At 45.9% G+C, this 26,889-nt stretch overlaps 2 protein-coding genes across 2 annotated transcripts in view; one reads left to right on the forward strand and one right to left on the reverse strand.

The window, feature by feature from the left end:
• The window catches only part of DPYSL2 (dihydropyrimidinase like 2), a 130,353-nt gene extending 116,750 nt beyond the window's left edge, over nt 1–13,603 (reverse strand). Inside the window, 4 exon segments of the mRNA XM_030312341.1 lie at nt 13,103–13,173; nt 13,176–13,334; nt 13,337–13,369; nt 13,372–13,603. Coding sequence (XP_030168201.1) covers nt 13,103–13,173; nt 13,176–13,334; nt 13,337–13,369; nt 13,372–13,453 — 345 coding nt within the window. The 5' untranslated portion in view covers nt 13,454–13,603.
• Nucleotides 13,604–13,831: 228 nt separating this feature from the next.
• Nucleotides 13,832–20,135, forward strand: PNMA2 (PNMA family member 2). The gene is made up of 4 exons (XM_030312342.1): nt 13,832–13,959; nt 15,710–15,745; nt 16,680–16,811; nt 17,107–20,135. The coding sequence occupies exon 4, from the start codon at nt 17,548–17,550 to the stop codon at nt 18,760–18,762; it is 1,215 nt and encodes a 404-aa protein (XP_030168202.1). The 5' UTR covers nt 13,832–13,959; nt 15,710–15,745; nt 16,680–16,811; nt 17,107–17,547; the 3' UTR covers nt 18,763–20,135.
• The last annotated feature ends 6,754 nt before the right edge of the window (nt 20,136–26,889 follow it).

Here is a 26,889-nt window from a genome sequence, read left to right on the forward strand (position 1 = left end):
AGTCCACCTCTGATCCTCTCCCTCTTTCCTCTCTCTCTCTCTGCCCCCTCCCCTACTCATGTTTTCTCCCTCTCCCACCCCTCTCAAAAGGAAAACAAAAATTTACAAAATCCTTTCTTCACGACAGTTATTCCATATCTGTGTGTCTTACTTCACCTGATTAAAGCAAACCCCAGGTGCATTTGAAACAATTGCCTACGCTAGCCTGCGAGAGGCCATATCTCTTATCCAACAGAGATATCAACTTTTGGAAGAGACTGCTCAGGAAAGGGCAGGCAAGGAGCAGTAAGAGAGACGCCATCTCAACCAGTGCTGGGCTGGTGCTGATGCCAGGCTGCCTGGGGCAAAGTGTAAAAAAAAAAAAATAGGGAGGATACATTTAGCTTTTTGTGAAGTTCAATTTATGCATACTTTGCAATTCTAGAGTTCTTTGCCCTTCAATAGTTTTGGTGCCAAATTGTTCTTCATGTTGTGAGATGATACTGGACAGTAGTGTTTTTGGTTGGTTGTTTAGTGTCCCCTATTTTGGCAACATAAAAATGTGGCAACCCTTAGGCTGTTCCCCCAAATTATTTTTTGAAATTTAACTGGGGTGGTGAAAGCCACAGTCTGCCACCGCAGCACCAGAAAATGGGAATTGGAAAAGGCAGCTGGTGCTTGAATCAATTCTCAAACTATAAGCCTAATACAGAAGATTCAACTGGTGCACGTAGTCAGGGGCCAAAGACAGTTCACGCACCCCCCTCTACCAAAAGCATGGCTTCTGACGGCATCTCACTGTAATTGAAGGTAAATACAAAAGAAAAAAAAAAAAAAGAACACAGCAAGCTTACCAAAAATTATTACAGAACAAGAGACACAAGGTTTGATCATGAGGGGGAACATTCAAGAAACTATTTGGCATCTTCCACACAGGGTAGGAAAATATTGCTGAAACAGAAACAGACAGGAAACACTGCGGTATACGATCTATCACATTAAACCCTGGTTTTGACAGTATATCGAGAAACAGAAAATAGCAGCCGAGAGCTGGGCCTGGCACCACAGTGAGGCCTGAGTGTTCTCCTGTTGAACGTGAACTTCACAGAGCATTACCATCAGACAAGGCCACTCAGTGACCATGACGGATCACGACAAAAACAAGACCCCTCTGTAATCACGCCTGATAAAATATAAACGTTGTCTAAGTCAGAAAGTGCCCAAATCCCCCTATTCTAACTACTGTGAGTGCCTGCTGCTTCTTTACCAATCACGGCTCGGCCTCTGTCTAATCAATCTGTCCTTGTATAGGCAAGGTTTACTGAGATAACAAATCATAGAATCGCCCTCCTTTTTGGCAAGCCCCAGCCCGAGGGAATCCTCACTTCCTTGGACCCTCCCCCAAATCACCCCCTGAAACCCACATCTCTTCCAAATACCTGTCTTACGGAGATGCCTGCTGGCTCCCCCCGGCTACAGCAAGTAATAAACCCAACAGGTATGTCCTGGCAGTCGCTGACTGAAGGTCATTACCAGTACGCCTCAAGTAGGAATTCAATGATATTTAACAGGACAGAAAGTATCTCTCTCAAACAATAGTGAAGGTCTAGAAGCCTTCTCATTAAAATCAGAAATCAGGGGCTGCTGGGTGGCTCGGCTGGTTGAATGTCTGAATCTTGATTCTGGTTCAGGCCATGATCTCGTGGTTTCTGAGTTTGAGGCCCGCATCTGGCTCTGTGCTGACCACGAGCAGCCTGCTTGGGATTCCTTGTCTCCTGTCTCCCTCTCTCTTTGCCCCCCCCCCCCCCCCCCAACCCAACCTGTTTCACCCTCTCTCTCAAATAAATAAATATTTTAAAAATAAATAAAATCAGAAATCAAACAGGAACTCTAATATTGCCACCATCATCCAACATTGTTCTAGAAGCTCTAACCAATGTAGTCAGACACAAAAGAGAAACAGTAAGTAAAGGCAGTGGAAAAAAGACTTGAAAGTAATATTAGATAATAAAACTGTTCCAAAAGAATCAATTGAAAAGTATTAGAACCAAGAGCAAGTTGAATAAGACACTCTGTTATCAATCAATATGAAACTCAAGAGTCACTCAGAATGTAAACTATACAATATAATTGCAGTTACATTCACAACAGCAACAAAACGTCTGGGAATAAATGTAACGAAAAGTTTCAAGAAAACAGAACAAAATACCTGAAAAAAAAATGGCAAGACCACACTATAAACTTTGATAGAAAGGCTTACTATCCTAAAATTGAATATTTCTTATCGTTGGCTGTATAACTTTCATATAATTCCGGTAAAAAATCGTATTAGGTTTCTGTAATTGAAAATATCTTGAATGGAAAATACAGTTTGAATGGTGGCAAAATTTTTTTTTAAAAAGTAAAATATTCAATTAAAAGCAACAGTAACTAAAGCAGTATTGAACCACTACATTAGTAAGGCAGATCAATGAAATCCCAGGAAGCCAAAACCCCGTATCCAGACACACATAAAAGGTTGAGTATATAACAAATAGAGAAACATCAATTATTCACTAACGCCATTAGGATAACAGGCTAACTATTTGGAAAATTAAGTAATACCTTATTTCAAGGTTGTAGACAAAAATTATGGCAAGATTTAAATATAATAAGCACAGAATCCAAAAAGGTTTTAGAAGAGGAATTACTAATAACCTGGTAGGCAGGAACACATCAGAAAAGATGAACTGATTTAACTTCAGAATTTAAATTTGGATGTCAAAATATAAAGCCATGAAAAATCACATGCAAACCGGGGGAAAAAATTTGTAACAAGTTGGCCTTAAAGTGGATACATTCTAATGTAGAATTTTTATAGAATTTAATTTCAATGTTTAAAATATGAATACTTTTAATAGGAAAATTGGCAAAAAAGCAGGATACCACTTGTCACCTATAAATTTGGGAAATGTGTATAAAAATAATACCCAGTGATGTCAGAAATGCTGAAAAACAGTATTTTCCATTCATTTTTGGTGGAGTTTAAAGACTGGAAAAAAAGTATAGCAAAATATTATCAATAGTTCTTTCTAAATAATTAGATTATCAAGGATTTCTTTATTTTTAAAAAAAATTTGCTTATCCCTGTCATCCACAATAAACATAGCACTTTGTAATGTCATTTCTAAAAAAAAAAAAAAAAATTAAACAAAATAAACAGTGAATCCAATTCATTTCTCAAATTTATTTTTTCCCAAATTCAGCTTATTAGTCACTGCCCTCCTCAACACATCCCTGCTGCTTCCAAATCAGTGGTTTGGAAAACAAGCTTATAACTTCATATATGTACATGCATGTGTGTGTGTGTGTGCTGTATATACATATATGCGCATGTGTGTGTTGTGTATACATGTGTATGCACGTGTATATATGCATGTGTGTACCTATGTGTACACATGTGTAGGCATGTATATACATGTATGTGTATACATATATACATGTATGTGTATGTGTGTATACATGTGTGTATGGTGTATATATGTACGTGTCTGTGTAGAGTGTGTACACATATGTATGTGTATACATGTGTGCATATATGCATGTGTTCACATATATGTACATGAATGCATGTGCATATGTGTTGTGTGTGTTATGTATGCATATAGTGTATATATGGGTATGCATGGGTATACAATTGGGGTATGTATATACATCGTGTATGTGTGTATATATGTATGTGTTCTGTGTATATATGTATATGTGTGCATATACCTATATATGTGTGTATATGTATGTGTGTTGTGTGTATGTGTATATGTGTATATACATGTGTGTATGTGTATACATGTGCGTGTATATATATGTATCTGTGTGCATGCATGTATGTTTATGTATGTTGCGCATATATGCATGTATTTGTATGTGCATATATTTATGTGTGCATGTGTGTATATGTGTATGTACATGTGTGTATAATGTATGTGTGTGGTGTGTGTATGTGTGTATATGTATGTATATGTTTGTATGTATATATGAATGTATGCATGCATATACATGTATGTGTGTATATTTGTATGTGTGTATATGTATGTATGTGTATATATCCATGTGTGTTTATATATGCATGTATGTATGTGTGTATAGTATGTTGTGTGTATATACATATGTGTGTATGCATACATATATATGTGTGTGTAAATATACATATGTATTCATATATATATACATATACATACACACACACACACACAAAATACCAAATACATTGTGATACACACACAGAAAAGAAATTTCTTTATATGAACAGGATCATGAAATAGAAAGATCAGACGTAGGCAGCACACCAAAACACTAACAATATTGACCTATCGCAAATCTATTCTAAATGAATTTTTCAAAGCTCTCATAAAGCAACAGGATTCAGTTATGCGATTATCATTTAAGAAATGAGGCCTTGGAACTTCTTTGCTGGACTTTAGTTGATCCAGCAGTTTTGAGAACAGTGGGGAATAATAAAACACCAAAAGCATAAGCAACAAAAGAAAAGACAGATAAATCGGACTCATTAAAATAAAAAATTTCTGTGCCTCAAAGGACACATATGAAGAAAGTAACAAAACCACCCACAGAATGGGAGAAATATTTGCAAATTATATATCTGAAAAGGGGCAAATATCCAGAATATATAAAGAACTCCTAGCAGCGCCTGGCTGGCTCCGTTGGTACAGCGTGTGACCCTTGATCTTGGGTTGCGAGTTCAAGCCCTACGTTGGGGGTAGAGATTACTTAAAGAGAATATTAAAAAAAAAAAAAAAAAAAAGGAACTCCTACAACAAAAAGACAAACAACTCAATCTTTTAAAAGTGCCAAAGGGGCGCCTGGGTGGCTCAGTCGGTTTAAGCGTCCGGCTTCGGCTCAGGTCACGATCTCGCGGTCCGTGAGTTCGAGCCCCGCGTCGGGCTCTGTGCTGACGGCTCAGAGCCTGGAGCCTGTTTCGGATTCTGTGTCTCCCTCTCTCTCTGCCCCTCCCCTATTCACACTCTGTCTCTCTCTGTCTCAAAAATAAATAAACACTACAAAAAAAAATTTAAAAAAATAAATAAAAGTGCCAAAGAATTTGAAACAGGACATTTTTCCAAAGAAGGTATGCAAATGAACAAGCACATGAAAAGCTGCTCAAGTTGTTAGTCATTAGAGGGAAATGCAAATCAAACCACAATGAGATACCCCCTCACACCCACCAGGATGGCTAGAATTTAAAAAAAAGGGTGGAGGGAAATAACCAGTGTTGTGGAGGATGTGCGGAACAAAATTGGAACCCTGGTACGTTGTTGCTGGGAATGTAAAGTGGTAGTAAAATTGTGGAAAGCAGTTTGGCAGCCCCTCAGAAAGCGGAACATAAAATTACCACATGATCTCGTAATTCCACTCGGAGGTATAGACCTAAAGAACTAAAAAACATATCTGTAAACAAACACTTGTAGAAGAATGGCAAGAGCGGTATTATACGTAAAAGCCAAAAAGTGGAAGGGCGCCCGGTGGCTCACTCAGTGGAGCATGCGACTCTTGATCTCGGGGTCGTGAGTTCAAGTCCCATGTCGGGCACAGAGCTTCCTTTAAAAAAAAAAAATTATTCAAAAGCCAGAAAGTGGAAACCACCCAAATGTCTCTAAACTGGTGAATGGACAAATGCGATACCCACCCAAACAACGGAATACTGATTGTTCAGTGACGAAAAGGAACGAGGGACTGACACACCACGGGCTAGATGAACCTCGAGAATGTGACACTAAGTGAAAAAAGCCAGACACCAAAAGGCCACATGTTGTATGATTCCATTTATTGCAAAATGTCCAGAACTGGCAGTTGCATGGAGACCGAATGTAGATTTGTGGTCGCTCCAGGCTGGGGTGAGAGGGTAATGACAAGTGACTGCTTAATGGATATGGGGTTTCTTTTTGGACCGAGAAAATGTTCGGGAATCAGACGGTTGCACAGTATCGTGAATGTACTAGAAGTCATTGAATTGTAGACTGAAACGGTTTAAATGAGAATTTTATGTTATATGAATTTTACCTCGATCTTGAAAAAAAACAGGAAAGAAGGAAGGAAGGAAGGTTGGGAGGGATGGAGAGAGAGAGGAGGAGGGAGGGAGGGAGGAAGAAAGAAAGGAAGAAAGAAAGAGCAGAAGGAAGAACAAACAGCCAGGGACAACGTAGCTTTCAGAGCCTACAGTGGAAATGAGAGGGGAGCCTTGGAGATTAAGGTCCCGCCTGATGACAGCTCAGGTTAGGTGACTGGGCAAGCGGCAACAGGGACAGGACCGCAAGCTGGGCTTCCTGGCTCCTAGTTCCAAGGTCTTTCCACCAGAGAGCCGCCTGGAACTCAGAGACCAGGCAAGCTGTCTATGTATGTCTCAAAAAAAAAAACCCCAATCCACCTTCAAGGCCAGGCGGTTGGTTCCCTTTCAAGGCACTATTTGTGTGCAGCTCGTGGCCTATGCCACCAGCCTTTGCCACAGGCTGCAGCCCACCGAACTCAAGTACCCATCAGCCCACCTGCCAATGCTTCTGTTGATGGTCCCCTCATTATTTGCTTGTGGTTCATGATTTACATCAAGTGGAAAATCATCACATTGCTCTAATCTTAGCAAAGCATGTCATTTTCACTGTCAGAGTTGGCCTGTGTCCCCATGATATTTGAAGACATTTCTTGTGTTTAAAAAAAAAAAAAATGATGGACGGGACAGCAGCAGTTTGGGACACATTCATGAAGCCAGATCAACAGTCCTTTTTATAAAGGGCCTGAAAGAGTACACTGAAACCAGAAAACAAGCAAAAAAGGTAAGCGCTGAGAACTATTTTGTAATAATTGATTCTTTGGAGATAAAATAAGTAAAGAATAATTATAGAGAAAGCAATTCATGGGGCGCCCGGATGGCTCAGTCGGGTTAAGCCTCTGACTCTTGGTTTCTGCTCAGGTCATGAATCTCACGGTTCCGGAGTTCAAGCCCTGCGTCAGGCTTCTCGCTGACAGTGTGGGGCCTGCTTGGGATTCTCTCTCTCCCTCTCTCTCTCTCTCTCTCTCTCTGCCCCTCCTCCCTCTCTCAATAAATAAATAAATAAATAAATACTAAAACAGCAACAACAAAAACAAAGGCTATTTAGTCACATAGACCTGGTTCAAACCCTGCCTCTGGCTTGGTTAGTTAGCTAGTTGCTTTGCAAGTTTCTTTCACCTTCAGGCATTTCTTTTGCAATTAAGGGTAACTGTAGTGCCTCCTTAGTACCTTAGGATTAATAAGATTGCGCACATCAAACATTTGGCACAGGGCCTACCCCATAGAACATATTAAGTGTAAAGGGATATGAAATATTTGCCTGCAAAATTAAACACACCTTTAAGCTCACTCTCTCTGGCAGTGGAGTGAAACCACAGGATGGTGTGTTGCGAGAAGTATGGGACTGAGTCAGGAAACCTTGGTTCAGGTCCTAGGTCAAGCCCTTGCGATTGGTCAGTAAACATCACTAAATCTCAGTGTCCTTATTTACAGAAAAGGAAAATGCTCATATCAGAACGTGTTGAGGCAAATGTTAAAATAATACGCATTCTACACATTCTAAATATAGATCTAGAAAGTAAATGTACATTCTGGAATTACGCAATGCTACCGGAATAACAAGGTTTTACTGGTACAGGACTGCGGTGGGACTGGGCAGTGACAGGTCTCCATCCTAACCCTGAAAAACACCACCTGAATTCCGTGGGGTGAAGCACAATTTCTCTGGGCATCGCTTTCTCCACTGCTAGAACGAGGCGATTGCACTAAGTCTCTCAGGCTCTGACATTCACTGGCAGTATACATTCAAATCCACGGTCAATTCTTTTAAATTTTTAATGTTTATTTATTTGAGAGACAGAGAGAGACAGAGCGTGAGCGGGGGAGGGGCAGAGAGAGAGAGGGAGACACAGAATCCGAAGCAGGCTCCAGGCCCCGAGCTGTCAGCACAGAGCCCAACACGGGGCTCGAACTCACCAACCTTGAGATCATAACCTGAACTGAAGTCAGAGGCTCAACTGACTGAGCCACCCAGGCGCCCCCCTCTCCATGATCAGTTCTGATGCTCCCTTCTTCTCAAGGAAGAAGAGAGGAACACTAGCACCAAAGGACCCACAGAATAACTGGCCCATCTTTACCAAGGGTAGGAAAATGCCCAGCCCATTCCTGATTTCCATGGCCCGCGAGTTTGTGAACCATGCGACATTCAACCAGATGTTGTCACTGGAGGTTCAATGGCAGCCATTTCCCTCTCCACCCTTGAGCTACAAGGGAGAAGTATGATAGAGGCTGTTTAGCTGGTGGGAGTTTTCTTTTATTCAGGTCGTGGACCCCACACTGGACACACAATGAAAGGGAATATCGAATACATCATCTTCGATATAACCTTTCTTGCTTACTTCCACAATTAATTCACTGCAGATCTATTAATTGAGCAACAACTTTTCAGTCATCAATGACTTATTAAAATTAACTATAGGAATATTATTCAGCCTTAAAAAAAGAAAGACATCCTGGCACGTGCTATAACTTGATTTAACCTTGAGGACATTAAGCTAAGTGAAAGAAGCCAGTCACAAGAAGACAAAACTGTATGATTCCACTTACACGAGGTATCTAGAGTCGCCTAATTTACAGACACAGAAAGTAAAATGGAGGTTGTCAGGGGCTGGGGGCAGAAAGGAATGGGGAGTTATTGTTTAATGGGCGCAGAGGTTTCGGTTTGCAAGATGAAAAGTTCTGTAGACTGGTTGCACAAAACATGAGTGTATTTATACTGTTGAATTGTCCATTTAAAAATGATTAAGATAAATTTTATGTTATGTGTATTTCACCACTATTTGACTGTATTGTATTGTATTGTATTGTATTGTCTTGTATGTATGTATTTTAAGTAGGCTCCACCCCCACATGTAGCCCAATGCAGGGCTTGAACTCATGACCCTGGAATCAAGACCTGAGCTGAGATCAAGAATCAGACACTTCCATCAACCTAAGCCACCCAAGCACCCCACAATTATTTTTTTAGTTTAACTAGTTACATGATTAGTTCAGTAATCACTTGGCAACTCAAGGGCAACCAATAAGTGTGAATTCTCACCATATCCTTCTCCTCCCCAAGCACTCCTCTCCCTTTAATGCCAGATGGGTCTTTGGGCTTTGGAATCCTGAACAAATATTCCTATTTGTGTTGCTCTTTTGACACAATGTGACCTCTAAAGTATCAATGAATTGCCCTTGTTCTTGGCTTCCAGCCAAATCTTTACTATATATTTGGCTACCTATATGTTCATTTCATTGAACGGGCTAGTCTATTACCAAACAAGTATCTCTAAGGACAACTATGTATCAGTCATTCACATAACAGATGGAAGCGTTCATCGTTGGGATTTCTCTCTAAGATAAACACGAGGAAGGGATTTTTGAATGAGAGAAGAGAGGGCAAAGGAGAAGAGTGATTTCAGAACCCGTGGTTGGAGGAAGAAAGATCTAGAATGGGCGTCACCATCAGAATGGGGAACAACGGCATTGAACAATAAGAGGGCAGCAAAAAACAAAAAACAAAAAACAAAAAAACAACAATAAGAGGGCAGCAGGAGGGGCACCCAGGGCTTGGAGCTAATCAACCTGGGGAGAGGAGACAGAGGGACACCAATGAAAAGGAATATCAGAAACATTTCATAGATGGGAATTTTGTCAAGTTCAGCAACCACTCTTACATAGTTCACTCACTGGCATCTGCCCTGGAGAAATGGAGAATCATTCCCCAGCCACTCTAGGCCACATGGGTTTGCCGCAGAAAGAAGGGCCTGGGAGCTCCTTTGGAAGGGAGGCTCACCATCCAGCAGCCTTGGTTAAACTGTGTCTGAAGTGGAATAGAGGGGATTCTTAAGAGGAAGGGAGGAGACTGAGGGACCCCTGGGCACCGGCGAGGAGGAATTAGACCAATACTGCCCTTCTCTCTCTTCCAAGAGGCTCAGAGTCCTTCATAGGTGCTAATCAATTTAACCTCATTGGAGCCCAACATGGACCTCCCAAGGACACAAAGGAAAGAGAGTAAAGAGGTAGCTTTCCTCACTCGTATTCACTACACAGGCTCCTACCCTTCGCCAAGACCTAACATCCCAACCAAAGCCACACCCATTTTTTTCTGGGGCTACCTGCTAACACCTCTAAATGCAAACGCAGACACTCATCTCCCACAAGCCACATGGCATCTGGGCGAGGGCCGTCTGTTCCCTCATTTCCCAAACCTTGCTAGGGGAACAACAGTCCCCTAGTGTGACAGGTGGGCAAAGCCACTTCTAACAACCATACATTAACAATACCTTATAAATGCAGATTCAGGGGAGGAGGGTGGATGCAAGTCAGGGGCCCCAGGGTCCACTCACTCTCCTCCTCTCTGTGTGCCAGGGCTTCAGACAGGAATGCACTGAGATGCTGGCAGTCACGTTGCTCATTAGCTGAACATTAAGTGATGACTACTCGAGTCAATCAAAATCGTGGGCCCGACAGTGCTTTTAAAATCACCATTATTACACACACACACACAACACACACACACACACACCTTTACTCTCTTATATAGACATGAAATATTCAACCACTGTTAGTACGATCCTGGTAAGTGCTCTTATCATGAGAGAAAATAATCCCTTATGTGATAAGGAAAGACTGAGTGAAAATTCAGGAGAAGCTGCACAAAAAAAAAAAAAAAAAAGCCAGAATCACCCTCTGTTGCTAAAAACTGGGCAACTAAAGCAAATGTGGGTTTGCAGAGGCCAAAGTGGCTGGGGTCTTGATTGGGTATGTCCTCTTCGAATCTCCTCTTCCATGCACACTAGGTTTACAATTTTGAATTTTTACTAAAGTCAGGAAGTGTTTGGGGCACTTGGGTGGCTCAGTCGGTTAAGTGTCCAACTTCGGCTCAGGTCATGATCACAAGTTCGAGCCCCGCTTCCGGCTCTGTGCTGACAGCTCAGAGCCTAGAGCCTACTTCAGATTCTGTGTCTCCCTCTCTCTGTGCTACACACACACACACACACACACACACACACACACGCTTGTGCTCTCTCTCTCTCTCTTAAAACAAATAAAATCAACATAAAATCAGGGAGTGTTCAAACAAGAAGCTCATAATCAAACATCTAGGTTCTAATGGACAAGAAAAGAGATGTGTTATTCAACCCAGTGAAACTTTGCCTTTCAAACGTGAGTTTAATTCACTGCCATCATTATAAGGATGGCCATTCTCAACCTCTGCCCCCTAATCAGCCATTTTTTTTAATAATCCCTCCCTTATCTCAAGGCATTTTTCTGCTCCCTTCAGAACATTAGAATTACCAGCACAACTTGTTGAAGATAAGAATACGTCACACAACCATGTTTTATGCATTATGATCATGGTTTGGCTCTCATCCTAATGTATTCACATGGAAAGAATTTCACACTCACTCACCTTTCAGCATAACTTACATTATTCGAAACTTTTGCTTCAGTTGTCTGATCGCTGGGATTCAAGTGAGTTATATGGATTAAGTGCTTCAGGTTGACTCATAGTGAATATGGATATCAGAGGACAGAGCCGAGGGAGGAGGACTCAAGTAATTAATTGCCCCACCTTTTGAAATGACAGTAAATGGCTTATCTTTCCTAGAACTGGTACAATAAATGTCAAAAGCTACAAAATGCTGTGCTAGGTCAGGAAACGTTCTGGCCATTATCTCCAACTCTTAATTGTTCTCCATGCGTCACCGTCAGCACACAACCTGAATATCAAGTAAATGCTTGTGGAATTGCTCAGTGAATATGCATAGACCACTCCCAATGACTCTGAAAGCCCCTTAAGAAGAAATCACCTTGAACTTTTTATAGCTAACATTCTCCCTGCCCCAAAAGGCAAGGCACACAATAGGTATTCAATAATCAATCACTGACTGATTTCTTATCTTCACCAGTGGGCATGGAGAGAAACAGCAAACAAGTGTTGAACATTTCACACTGGAATTTATCGCTTGAGAAATTAAGGATGTGGGGGGAAATGCACAAGTGTGAAGGTCACCCTGATAAAGAAAAAATGTGGTGCGAGGAGACTACAGTACTTAAAATGCACACTGTTCATAATTGCCAGAGATAACGAATATTTCTATATTTTGCCAAATTGGTCTTCTTGTTTCTCATTAACACGTATAGGGGGTCTAATGCATCTTTGGCAATCTATTCAAACTGTTGAGGGATTTTTTTTCCCTTTTCTTTTCTTTTCACCCTTTGAACATAATCCACTAAGTCTCCATCCCCAAAGCACCTCCCAAATAGCGGCGGGGGTGGGGGATGCGCTCTGAGAAGCCCTTGCTGAGATACTTAGCGGAACTTTGTTCTCCACATGGGCTATTTACGAGCGTCTCGGTTTCCTTGGGTGACTCCACAACCTCCCCCTTTTCACTCGGCGAGCAGGAGTCAGGGCGGTGAGATCCTCCCAGGCGGAGCGCGGAGGCGCTGACCATGGTCCTGGCCTCCGGGCTCAGGACTGGAGCACCGAGGGCGCCGGAGAAGAGACGGTGCGAGAGCGAGCAGGGCGAGGCGGGGAGAGGCTGTCGAAGCCTCCGCCCCTCCCGAACCCCGGGGAGCTTTCGGGGCCTGCACGCGAACCCTCCACTGCACGCTCCGAGATGCATCAAAAAAGGGTGGGGCACCAGCCACAACTGCAATCGGAAGCCGCCGGAAGGATTTTAAGAAGAATGGAATCGGTTCATGCCTCCCTCCCCCCACTACCATGCGCCCCCCAACCCGGGATCGGTTCATATTTTACCCCCGCCCCCCACCTCCAGGCAGAGGGAGGCGCGGGCAGCCTTTGTGGGCGCACAGCCGCCCACGGCCGAGCCCGAGCCTCTGGGCACCCTGCACCGAGAAGGGGCAAGTAGGGCGGGGGGCATGTACAGATTCAAGGATGCAATATTCCTGCGAGGCAGGACGGTGGGCCACGCTGGGATGCCCGGTTCTCCACCGAGCTGGAAAGGGGGCGAAGGAGGGGCGATTCCCCGCGTCTGGTCCTGAGTCTCAACACCCCCCACCCCCCATACCAACCTGGTCGTAGATGTTCTGCAGGGCTTCCTTGCCCGAGGCCCGCCGGATCTCCACCTTCCGGCTCGATTCAAAGATGGCTCCCCGCCGGCGCGCCGGCCCTGCCGGGAGTACGGCGGCTGCGGGTCCGGGCCCAAGTGGGCGACGTCCCGCTGCTGAGCCACCACCTGCCCCGAGCCCCGGCCCACGGACAACGAGTCGAAATCGATGGTCTTGTTCTCGGAGGACCCTTCACCGGGCAGAACATGCCACAGAATTTCTGCCGGGGCTAGGGCTGCCTGAGCCCAGGTTTTTAAAAAAGGCAGGGACTTCTTCGTCCTCTGCCGCCTTCCCGGATTGCTTCCTCTCGGCCATGGCGCGGGAGCTCGGGGAGGGTCCGCTCTGTCCGTCCGTCCGTCTGCCGGTCCCTAAGTCGGCCTCTCTCTGTGCACAAACCCCCTGGCTGCTGCCGCGGCTGCCGCATCTCTGCCTGCCGCAAGGTGTACAGAAAGGAAGGAGGGCTGGCGAGGCGATGCGAGCGACCCACACCCTCCGGTCCCTCCCTCTGACCCCGCTTTCCTCCCCTCCCTGCCCACGCCCCCCGCCGCCGCTCGGCTCCAGCGACCAGCAAAGTTGGGTCTGGGAGGGCGGCCGCTGCGGCAGCGGGAGCGGAGAGGCTGCCAGTTCCCGGCAGCGGCGGGAGGAGGGAGGCGCGGGCGGGGCGGGGGCGGGGCGCGGCGCGGGGAGGGGAGGGGAGCCGAGCTCCGGGTAGTGAGGGGAAGGCCCCGCCGCCTAGAGCCCCGCGCTCCGGAAGTGAAGCGGCCAGACCACCCGCTAATGGATGCGGAGCGGAGGGTCGGCTGACCGATCTCTGCGCCGGGGTAAGTATGGGGCAGGGCACGCAGGGGCGAAGGCCGGGGGCGCGGCCTCTGGACTCCACGCCCGTCGCCCCCACCTGCCTGGCCCAGGACCCTCTCCCCCACCGCATTGCAGAGGTGGGCCAGGTGCGAGGGCCCACCGAGGGAGGACCCCACCCCTCAGCGAGGGTGTGAGCTAATGGATGGGGCAACAGGGACCAACCGGCTGACACCTGGACACCCAGGAGGAGGGAAAGGGGCAGCACTGACGATGGGGAAGGGATGGCGCAGACCGTTTGGAGAGGTGGAGGCCTTACGAGGCAGGGGGCACCAAACCTTGTTCACCCACGGGCCTTGTGGTGGGCTGCTGTGGGCAGAGATTGAAACGAGAAGGTTCTCGCTGCGCCCACAGTGGTGGGGGGGGGCGCTAGCGGGCGGGGAGAAATGCAGAGGGGCGTAGCAAAGGAGAAGGGGGAATAAAGACTTAGGTGTGTGGTCTGGGACTGTAGCAAAAAGTGCATTCTGCAAATTCGGGCACCGAACGGCGACTTGAAGTAAGAAAGGGTAGAGACCTGCTCTATTGCCCGGAGGTGTCACGTCTCTTAACTGCGCCACTGCGCCAAGACCAAGAAGGGCCAGAAGAGTCTTGATTTGGTATTGTCTGCCCCGCCTTCCCCGCCAAAAAAAAAAGGGGGGGGGCAGGATTGAATCCCACTCCCCCAAATCCCCAGCCCTTCTGGGCGCCCTGCGCGCCCCACCTAGATCCCCCGCCCTCGTTGCGCACTGCGCCACAGCCGCGGGGTTTCCCGGGTTGCCAGACGCCAAGTGCCTGGGACGTAAATTGCGCGCGCGCGAATTCAGTGGTGGAGTAGGAGATGGGGTCCTGTCTGTGGTCATGGCTTGAGTTGTGAGACGCCCCACCGGGAAAGGTGTGTGGGACTTGGTATGTATGTGAGGCTAAACCATCCACAGCTACTGGGTTGGTGGGTAGATAAGGGGCATTTTGATTTATGCCGGTAACACGGTCTCTGAGAGTCTTTTATTGCTTATTTCTGTCCCCACGTCCCTTCCACGTACCAATCCCTGCCCCTGGTCGATTACAGCCCCGCCCCCTCTTTCCACAGTGGCAAAATCCTGCAGAAATGATGCCCAACCCTTGGCGGCTGGAGACGGAAATCTGGGCATGCTCAGTAACTAGGGTGGGTTTGGGCTAGGAGAAGCTGTTTCTACCACAAGACTATCGCTCAGAGCAGGGTGACCAAGGCTCTATCCTCATCATCAGCCCTTGTCCCTGGCAGGATTCAGTACGGATACCCTCCCCCCAAATCGTGAGGGATACTTCGGTGAATGGAGTTAAATTTGGAGGGCAATCAATCACAGTTTGAAGATGAGCCCATCATGGCAGGTGGGAAGGTGGCCCCAGCTGAGAACTGGAGACTGAGGGAGGAGAGGAATGTCTGGGGGCGGGGGGGGGGGGGGTGCTGAGGGAACCAGAGGCGGGCCTTTGGACTTTGCATCAGATGTGCTTCGCATTTGAATGAACTGCTTCCACAAGAATGACATCATTGCCTACCCAGGGCAGACCCATGACTCGTGACCGATTTCCGGAGCAGGAACCAGACTGAGAGAGATTGGGGCGCTTGACCAAGGTCACTATCTAAATGAGCCAAGAATTACAGCAGAAAAGCTGATTCCTTTTCCAACTTATCCCATCTTTACTTGAGAAAATGCAAGAGTTTTACATTTTTCTCATGTCCGATTATTTCCATTGCAGGTAAAGATTGCCTTTGGAAGAAGAAGCCACCCAAAGGTAGCCTAACCTAAGCATGACCTCTATTATGTAGACCTTGGGATGTGTCTTCCTGCCTTTTTACATCTCATGTTTCCTCTCAACATTAAAACAGGAGGAAGGTTACCCCCATATCTTAGAAGGGAAGGGGTGGCACGGAGAAACCCCTGGGCTCCGATCCCTGGGGCTGCTGGCTGAGAGCGGAATCCAGGGTTTGTGCTCCTGCCCCTTTGGCACCTTCCAGAAGGTCTTAGAAAACGTGCCTGCAGCAGGAGCAGTTGACATAAAGCTGTAGGCTGGCATCTGTGGCATATGGACCCCGTTTGGACTGAGGGGGATTCTTCAGGCCGACAGAAGCATATTCGTAGCCCATTAACACACACTCCACGGCAGTAACTGGGAGAGAGTAGGAACTCTTTCGTTTTTACGTCACCCGGTGTCCACCACTCTCCACAGATGTGCTTCCTCTCTTACCTTGTACTCAAATGACGCATTCAGGCGTAAATGCTAGGAAGCATTTTGAACATTCACAGCAAAAGAACACCTCGTTGTGCATTTGCGAGGCCTGCCCAGACCTAAGGAAAGAGAATGGATTCATAAATTCCAAGCTTAACTTATTTGGTCCTGAGATTTTGTTTTGTTTGTTTTGTTTTGTTTGTTTTGTTTGTTTTAGATTGCTGGACCTAAATTGGTATACCTATATTATTATGTTATGTTAAAGTGTAGTACATGTTATATTGTTACACCTATATTAAATTGGCTTTTAATGTTTGAGTGATTTCTAGCTTGATTTTAAATAATTGGATGTTAAATCAAAGGAATGCACCAACTCAATATGGCTTGGTAGACTTAATTAAATTGTAAAGGAGTGTCATGTTTTTAAATCATTTAACGGCGCTCATCACTGGATATTATCAAGCCATAAATAAATACTATTATTATTTATGTGTAACAGGGGAGCTTGGCTTGGCCGGAGCTAAGAAAGACCCAAACACATCCATTGCGTGGAGCTGGGTGACATCTTCCTTTTCTGGAAGCTGAATAAATAAGCTGGTGACTCTCACAGGACAGTGGAGCGCCTGAACAGGTATCTGTTCACATCTGATTTCATTTTTCACATGGGGAAAATCTTGAGTCCTGTCCATCCATAACCGGGGCTCAGACGTTAATTGGCATGACTGATGAGTGGAAGGTGGGGGAGCCAGACGTGGGAGGGTCCCCAAGAGAACTCTAAGCAAAGGAGAGGTCTGACAGAGTGGGACACGTGCAAATCCAACGTGAGACGGAACCCCTAGTCTCCCCCCACTTCTGTCCTGAACCAAAGCGCAGTGCTTCCTGGGAAAGAGAGGGCTGTGTGGTAAAACTGACCATTGTTTCACTAGGAGTCCAAGCCTGCTGTGACACTTCTCTCCGGGAGTTCTGGGTGCCAGAGTGGAGGCCTTACCCCGCTAGCTAGCAAAAGGAGAGGTGAGGAGAGGCAGCAGAAACTGGGGGAGTCACAAAAGCAGCTCTTGCAGGTGCCTCGGGCAGTCGGAGAAGGGTCAGTGCCACCGTGTGGCTGCCAGCGTCGGGGAGAGCATCAGCGGCCACCGGACTGCAGAGCCACAGGCAGTGATGCTGTCCTAGCTGAGTTCTTGCCCCCGGGCAAGTAAGGGTGATTGGTCCAGAAGACTTTGGGGCCGCTGTTGGGGTGGCCTGGGACCCATTCCCTGGTGGGGTGCAAGTTCAGGAGCTGAGCCAGGATATTCTGAGTCCTGATAGGCAGTGCCTGTCCACACCACAAACTAATCGGTACCCCCAGAGTTGGAGCAAATACTCGGACGATGGCGCTGGCACTGTTAGAGGACTGGTGCAGGATAATGAGCGTGGATGATCAGAAATCGCTGATGGTTCTGGGGATACCAGTGGACTGTGATGAGGCTGAGATTCAAGGGGTTCTCCAGGAGACTTTAAAGTCTCTGGGCAGGTATAGGCTGCTCGGCAAAATATTCAGGAAGCAGGACAATGCCAATGCTGTCTTACTAGAGCTTATGGAGGATACCGATGTCTCGGTGATCCCCAGTGAGGTTCAGGGAAAGGGGGGTGTCTGGAAAGTGATCTTTAAGACCCCTAACCAGGACACTGAATTTCTGGAACGACTGAACCTCTTTCTGGAAAAAGAGGGGCAGACAGTCTCCGGTATGTTCCGAGCCCTCGGGCACGAGGGGTTGTCTCCAGCCACGGTGCCCTGCGTGTCCCCAGAGTTACTGGCTCACGTGTTGGGACAGGCGATAGCTCATGCCCCTCAGCCCCTGCTACCCATGAGATACCGGAAACTGAGAGTATTCTCGGGGAGCGCCGTGCCCGCCCCAGAGGAAGAGCCCTTTGAAATCTGGTTGGAACAGGCCACTGAGATCGTCAAAGAGTGGCCGGTAGCAGAGGCAGAAAAGAAAAGGTGGTTGATGGAAAGCCTGCGTGGCCCTGCCCTGGACCTCATGCATATAGTGCAGGCAGACAATGCAGCCATAAGCGTGGAAGAGTGTTTGGAGGCGTTTAAGCAAGTGTTTGGAAGCCTGGAGAGCCGCAGGACCTCCCAGGTGAAATACCTGAAGACGTATCAGGAGGAGGGGGAGAAGGTCTCCGCCTACGTGTTGCGGTTAGAAACCCTGCTCCGGCGCGCCGTGGAGAAACGCGCCATCCCCAGGAATATCGCAGATCAGGTCCGCCTGGAGCAGGTCATGGCCGGGGCCAGCCTCAGCGAAGTCCTTTGGTGCAGGCTGAGGGAACTGAAAGATCAAGGGCCGCCTCCCAGCTTCCTCGAGTTAATGAAGGTGATCCGGGAGGAAGAGGAGGAAGAGGCCTCTTTTGAAAACGAGAATATTGAAGAGCCAGATGAAGGGGATGGCTATGGGTCCTGGGATACGAGGCAGAGGACTAAAAACCATCTCAGGGCGGGACCCACAGCCAGTGCGCCCCGGGGAGGTTTGCTGTACCCCGCTGAGACCACGTGGCTATTTTTGTCCGAGGCCTCGGCGTCAGGTCTTGATTCTTCTTTCTAAGAAAAAATACCAGAGAGTTTCTTGGGCCCTACGTAGATTATTAATAAAGGACGAAGTTCCAAGTAAGGAATAGGAAGCCTGAAGGAACCCGCGACATTTCCCGTTTCCCAAATAGACCAAAGTCGTGCACCCATACCGCAGAAGAAAGAAGTGATGCAGGAAGAGAACACCTTTTGTAATCTGTTGAACCTCTGACCCCTTTGACTCCTCGGCTGTGTTCCTTCCTCAAATCAGCACATCCCCTCTGAGTAGCCAGCGGTGTGAGGCACTCTTCACGGAGGTGAGAATCGTAACCCCGAAAGCCTGGGCCATGCTCTCGGAGCGAGCTCACCGGCTCACCGAGGACATGGCCTCGGCATGTGAGACGCTCGATAATCCCGGGTGTCAGTCACGGCACCTGTGGAAGTGCCACTACCAAATGAATACGGCCACCCCCACTGCTATGTGTCTTTCTTTCTTCGCTCGGGAAGCACTCCTCCACTTCTCTGCCGTGTGTCGGATGGCCGGTTCCAGGCACTGTGTTAGGCCCTCGAGACACAGACGACTCAGCCCAATCCCTGCCTTCAAGAGAGAGAGCTATGGTGTGAGAGAAGCACCTTCGAGAAAGGGCAGACGCTACAGGAAGGCTGCCTGCGAGGGAGGGTGTGCAGGCCGCGTTTGGATTCAGCGAGCAGACCATTCTGGTTGGAAAAGATTTTTAGGGGCGACCAAAGGGAAAGAGGAGGGGAAAGGAGCCTGTATTTATTGAGGGTCTATTATGTGCCGGCTGGTTTACACACATCTCATTTAATGTGCCCGGGAACCCCTTATGGTATAATTTTGCTCTTTCTGAAAGAGAAAGAAAACGAAGCTCAGATGAGTCGAGTGGGGTTCTCGGGATCGAAACGCTAAGCAGTGGCAGAGCCGAGCCACAAGTCCGGAACTCTCTGCCTCTTGCTAACCCTCTGTCCGCTGTGATGGTGGCTTTCAAATTGTGCTCTACGGTTCTGCAGAGATTTTTCAGCCTGTCCACCTTTAACATGTACTTTAAACTCTCCCGATCTCTACTAGAAAACAGGTAGACTCAAGTGTGTTGATACCCAAATGTTCACACACTGGCACCCAGCCACGGGCTCACTTCTGTTTCCAGATGGACTCATTTTGTGCAGACCATGGAAGTAAGGTCCCCTTGTGACATCTGAGCACATAGCTGGACTTCTCTTAAGCGTTCATAGATTAAGGAAGTGATGGCACCTCACAGGTGTTTAAGTCACGTCCGTGCATGTCCCGTGACGTAGTGTGCCCCAGTAGAGCATAAATGAGCACCATTCCGTTAAATGCTAGTTGATCTCGGGGCGCCTGGGTGGCTCAGTCGGTTGAGCGTCCGACTTCGGCTCAGGTCACGATCTCGCGGTCCGTGAGTTCGAGCCTCGCATCGGGCTCTGTGCTGACAGCTCAGAGCCTGGAGCCTGTTTCGGATTCTGTGTCTCCCTCTCTCTCTGCCCCTCCCCCGTTCATGCTCTGTCTTTGCCTCAAAAATAAATAAACGTTAAAAAAAAATGCTAGTTGATCTCTAGCGTCACGATAGCTTTTTGTATACAAAGAACAATTGCTCACCTTCTCTGAACATCAGTTTCCTCATCAGGAAAATGGGAAAATAATAGAATAGGGTTGTCGTTAGGCTCAGATGACATAATGCCTTTGAATCACTTAGCATGATGTCTGGAACACAGAAAGCCTTTAATGCGTTAAGACCCATGATTTTCATGATATTTCCTGTCTGTTCAATGCATGCTCTCTTTATTCTAAGAGTTGTGCCGTAACAAGTAAGTACGGAATCTGTCAGTCAGTTGTGACGACATTGCGTTAGGAACCATTTTAGCTACGTTTGAGTGCTTGCTGTCTGTTATCTTTGTGATAAGTATCCCAGCCATTGTTAAAGACTATTGTTAGTGATTTGACTTTGAAACAATCAATTAGTCTTTCTGATTTGTGGCAAACTTTAACTGAAGAATATCCTGAGATTGTAAGAAAAGCATTTTTTTTTTAAAGTTACCATTGGTGATCATTTCGTCCTAAGTTATAATTTTTTTTAATACTGCTCACCAAAGTGATAACATTTGTCATCCAGTACACCCTGATTTGATGGTTTCTTGTAGTCATAAAAACCGCCTCATTGTTCTCAATTATTGACAATATACAAAGTAAAATGTTATAAATGTGAAGTTATAAAATAAATATATGCTAATAAAATTCTGAGGTTTTTTTGTTTCATGTATTATGATTCTTTGTTAGCTATGACTTGAAGAAGGAGTTTCATTAGTTAAAAAAAAAAAATATGATAGGTAAGGTTAGAAAATCAAACCAAAGCCAAAAGGTCTTGAACCCTTCTAGATAGGAAAACCTGAGAGCAGAGTGCTGGGATAAGAATACTTCAGCTTTGTCTCCAGGGATGAGAGAGAGCCCAGTCTACCCATCATCAATTTCCCTTTTAAAATACATAGAAACAACAGATGGAGGCCAGTCCCCTCGGAGACCTCCGACTCATTTGCTCAGGCAAGTAACTCCACAGAAGAACAAAACGACCTAGTGGGGAAATGTTGCGTCTCTGGGATGTAGCCAGTTTCCAGCTTGTAGATGTGTAGGAGGAAAATTCCTCTTGCCGTTGACTTTCTTGGAATTGTTTCTTTTCCTCTTTTCTACAGTGCAATGGGGAGGATTCCTCATTGGGCTGTACGCAGTGCAGATCGGCCTATTACACGATGAGTGTCCTGAGGGATGTCCGACACCCTCTCCCCATCACCAGAGCAAAAACCCCTTAAAAAATTGGTCTTGCCTTATACTTACTATGTCTGTCTCCGGTTCTGACCCCTGGAGACTGAAGCCTCCAAGATTACATAGTCCCCTGCTGAAGGTAACTTTTCACCAAGGCCATTGGCTTCCTCAAGGCCTTAGTATTATCTGACATCTCCATCTATACCAGCCAGTCCTGCCAAGCCTTTCATGCTGTTGTCATCCACTGTCTACCCAGATGCTACCCCAGATGATTATCGGTGCCCTTCCTGTCCATGCTCCCAGTGCTGATCATTAAGGTCCTCCACCATGCCTTCTTGATCCTCCATGATGTCCTAGACGAACTAGCCTGTATCATCGGAGTCCTTGCAAAATACCTCGGCACCATATTCGTTAATTGGATTCTGGTCTTCCTGGTAGCCTGCTGTCCTCAAGTCTCTTGAGTGGAAGCTGCTCAGTCTCCCATCTCAGGAAAGATTGGAGATTGCTGGTGGCATTTAGTTCACCATCATCACCTCCTCACCTGCAAACGCTTTCCTGGCCTAAGCTGACCCCCTCTGCCCCACACCTCCCCGTGGGGCAGTCCTGGCAAGCCTGGACAGAGTGTTGGCAAAGCAACACTGCGAGGAGCCTATTGAGGATGGCACCTGGCCAGATGTTATCTATAGTAACAAAAAGTAGGAAGGAAAAGATAATGACTATAAGCCATTATCTAAGGGAGTCCTACAAGTCGAGCCTGGAAAAGCAAAGATGGTTGGAAGCCAGAGTTTGAAAGAGTGGAGCCTGAAATGAAGCATAGAGGTGAAGGAAGAGTGTCTGAGACAGTATTGTCAAATGCACTCAGAATTCGTGCTTTGTTGACCACCAGCATAATCTTTTTGCACGGTCTAAAGATTCATGATCAGAGCAGAAGACATCTCCCTCATCCCTTTTCTTTCAGGGTGGGCCAAGGGCTCCTTGAGCTTGCTCAGAGAAGACTTACACTCATTGAGAAATCCTCTCGGGGTGCAAGATGGTGTCCATAGATGGGCTTCTCAGAAGCTAGCCTCCCCACTGTAGCAGGCTCTGGAGCTGTCCCTGGTCCTGACCTGCATTACACAACCTGCTGTGCCCGAGTGGTCCTTGACATTGCGGATGAACATTTTCTTAAAAACTAGAGTAACTCCAGAAGTGGATGCCAAAATCAATTCAATCGTAAGAAAAAAATGGTGTAAGATTTCAATCCATTTTTCAAGACACCAGCTGGAGCTGCCCGTTAATTGTCTGGGGTGCTTTAAGCAGCAGCTGAGACTTTGTCCCCATCTGCCCCACCCCCACCCACTCTTGAAGGGAAAGGTTACCAAAGGGAGGCACAACCCAGACGACGTGGTGGTGCTGAGGCTAAGAGCCTAGGAGAAAGTCCCCAGAGAATGCGGGGAAGGCTCACTTCCATCCCATCTTGTCCCAGACCTGCCCCTGCTCTGCACAGCCTAAAGGCAGTCTCACTGAAGGCCTTCCCTGGATTCTTGGTACAACAGTTTTCCCAACTAACTCAGTTACTAACAGAGCTTTCTTGAAATAATAAGCACTCATCACAAAAGCAAATTTCTAGGATGCCTGGGTGGCTCAGTCAGTTGAGCGTCCAACTTCAGCTCAGGTCATGATGTCGCCGTTCACAAGTTTGAGCCCCGCGTCGGGCTCTGTGCTGACAGCTCAGCCTGCTTCAGATTCTGGGCCTCCCTTTCTCTCTGCCCCTCCTCCACTCACAATCTGTCTCTCAAAAATGAATAAACATTAACAAATTTTTAAAAATAAACTTCCTTTTTTTCCAGCTTTATTGTGGTATAATTTTCAAGTACAAATTGTGTATATTTAAGGAGTGAAATGTGATGTTTTGATGTATCTATAAATTGTGAAATGATCTCCACAATCAAACTAATTAACACAGTCATCACCTCACGTGATTACCATGTGTGTGCTTGAGCAGGCACGTGAGAACACTTAAGATCTATTCTCTTAGCAAATGTCAGGTACACAGTATAGTGTCATAATGTTGCACATGAGATGTATAGTCATCACGCTGCACATGAGATCTCCAGAACTTACACATCCTATATAAGTGCAAGTTTGTACCCTTTGACCAACATGTTCCCATTTCTCTCACCGCCCAGGCCCTAGTAACAGCCATTCTACTCTCTGCTTTCATGAGTTCTACTTTCGTAGACTCCGTATGTAAGTGAGATAATGAAGTATTTGTCTTTCTATATCTGGCTGATTTCATTTAGCATAATGTCCTCCAGGCTCACAAATGGCAGGATTTGCTTCTACAAAAGTAAACTCTATACTATAAGTTAACAAAAGCAAAGTAGTGGAAACCAGGTGGGGGAATAAAGAACATTGAGTTCTGCTAACTAGCCGTCACATTGCATTCCCTGGTGAAATCCCATACAAGGGATGGCAAGCCTCTGTTGACACTTGTTGAGCTTGGGAACCCTGCTATCCCAAATAATAGCTAATGTGGGAAACAAAGACAGAAGGAAACGGCAGATAAAATTAAATTTCCTTATAACCTGCAGCCCATTGACAAATACTTGAGGCAGGCAGAGCAAGATGTTTCTCCAGCAACTCTCTACTATCTTAATGCTAATACTTTGCTAGGGGGAAAAACAACCTTAGCCTGACCATAACTAGGCCTCCACTATCCTGGAGTCTTCTTTAGCATATGAAAGTCTCATTGGAAACTTCCCCTGGACTTTATCTCCCCCGACTCCATAGTATAAAACCAGTCTCTCCTCAGGGTCCCCAGGCAGCTCTCCTTGCCCACGGGTCCTGTCCCTGTGCTTTAATAAAATCACCTTTTGCACTAAAGACGTCTTCAAGAATTCACCTTTTGCACCAAAGATGTCTTCAAGAATTCTGTCCTGGTCGTTGGCTCTGGCCCCCACAAACCCCACTGTCACCCACAAACATCATCAGTAGCTAGTAGACATTTTAAAGGTCCTAAATAGACAGGAGCCCAAGACAACAGTAAATGTCCATGACTAGGCGTGCTGCCATCTTGGGGAAAACATCTACCAATCCAGAATTGCCAATTACTGATTCAAATTACAGGGCCTGAAACTAAGGTAGTAATCCTTTGGACTCCCCAGTCTTGTTACTGGCCTGGGCTTATGACCTACCAGTGGCAATGTGGGGTGAGGACCAGGAATTAGAGGTCCCACAGGCCATATTCAGGCCCTTGAGTGGGCTTTTATAGATCACCTAATGGGCAGAGCCATGGAATCCCCACTTCCCCACAGGGACTGCTAGATTTTGTCAGTAGCTAAACTGCCTGGGAGATATTCCTCCTTCACCAGGGCCCATTCAAAAGGTCTTTGATGCTTCAGAATGCACAACGGCATGGCTATGAAATGCTTTCCATCGGTAACCAGAATATTTTTGGCTCAGCTTAGGAATCCATCCAAGTTGTAGTGAAGCTTTGGGCACATTGGGCTGGGCACATAGACCTGCTCTGTTACCAGGAAGTCTATGGTGTGCCAGGAGTGGACAGGTTGGCCTGAACTGGGTTTCTGCTTATGAAGTAGACAAACACTGTCATCAGCCCAAGGATTGGAACTGATGATGTACATTGAGGAATAAGTGGAGAAGAGGTCATGTACGCCTCCTACCCACCCACCCCTACTCCTGACACTTCCAGTCTATGTCAGAAACAAAGGAGAGGGCAACAGAAATTAAAATTTAAGGAGTAGAACAAAACATAAGAGAACAGACAACCCAGACAGAATAAGTGTAAGAAAATCATGCATAGATACATCATAGTCAAACTGCTGTAACCAAAAATAAATTGCTATAAACCAAGAAAATCTTGAGAGCAGCCAGGGAAACTAAGATATTACATACAAAAGGATAACCATAGGAATTCTGCTGATTTCTCATGAGAAAATATACAGACCAGAAGACATGGCAATAACAGCTTTAAACCACTGGATAAAGATTTTTTTTGTTGTGTCAGGTTTAGTAAAAATTTGCCTCTAAAATCATCCGAACCCAGGGGCGCCTAGGTGGCTCAGTCGGTTGAGCGTCCGACTTTGGCTCAGGTCATGATCTCACAGTTCGTGGATTCGAGCCCCGCATCGGGTTCTGTGCTGACAGCTCGGAGCCTGGAGCCTGCTTCAGACTCTGTGTCTCCCTCTCTCTCTGCTCCTCCCCTGCTCACACTCTGTCTCTCTCTCAAAAATAAATAAAGATTTAAAAAGATTTTTTTAAAAAAAGTAGGCTCCATACCCAACCCTGAGATTAAGTCATGCGCTCTACCAACTGAGTCAGTCAGGCACCCCTAAGGAAAGTTTTTTGTTTGTTTGTTTTTTGTTTGTTTTATCTGAGAGAGAGAGAGAGTGGGGCAGAGGGGCAGAGGGAGAGAGAGAACTTAAGCAGACTCCATGCTCAGCACAGAGCCTGATGTGGGGCTCCATACCACGACCCTGGGATCATGACTTGAGCTGAAATCAAGAGTTAGATGCCCAACTGACTGAGCCACACAGGTGACTCTCTAAGGAAAGGTTTTAATGATGAATTCAAATCATTCTAATTTTCTATTTTTTATTGAGCTGACTCTGGTAGTTTTAAGATTTGTGCTTTTCACCTAAGTGATCAAATTTATTGTCATAATAAATGTATTGTTCATAATATTCCCTTCGTATCGTTTTCAAGATTGTAGGAGCCCTAGTATTCCCCACTTTCATTCCTGATATTTTGCATCTACTCTTTCCCCCTTGGTCACTCTAACTAGAGACTTGTCAGTGTTACTGATCATTTTAACAACACAACTTTTGGTTTTATTGATTTCTCTATTTGCTAATTTTCTATCTCATTGATTTCTGCTTTTACCTTAATTATTTTCTGTCTCCTTACTTTGCGCTTAATTTCTTTTTCTAGCTTCTTAAGGTGGAATATAAGCATTGAAAGCTATAAGTTTCCCTTTATAAACTGTGCATTCCACACATTTTTATATGTTTTCATTAGTAGTCATTTCAAAATATTTCCTAATTTCTCTTGTGATTTCTTCTTTGCCTTGTGAATTATTTAACAATGTGTTGTCCGATTTCCAATATTTGGGGTTTTTCAATCATCTTTCCATTACTGATTTCTAAGTTAATCTCTAATTTAATTCTCATGATCTAACATATGGTCTATTGTGAACGTACAATGTGCCCATGAAAACAATGTGGGCTCCACTATTGAACGTTATAAGCTTTTTTAACCTTCAAAATAAAACTTCCTGTTATTTTTACCAACAAACATGGGTTTATTCAAGAATAGCTGAGAATTACAATCCAGAACAAGCAAGCTACGGCTAAACCTAAAGCAAGTCCCAGA

The sequence above is a fragment of the Lynx canadensis genome, chromosome B1 (genome assembly GCF_007474595.2).
Source record: "Lynx canadensis isolate LIC74 chromosome B1, mLynCan4.pri.v2, whole genome shotgun sequence".
Lineage (NCBI taxonomy): Eukaryota > Metazoa > Chordata > Mammalia > Carnivora > Felidae > Lynx > Lynx canadensis.

What these genes read in the sequence shown, in the direction of transcription:
- PNMA2 (XM_030312342.1), top strand. Translation starts at nt 17,548, where the DNA reads ATGGCGCTGGCACTGTTAGAGGACTGGTGCAGGATAATGAGCGTGGAT.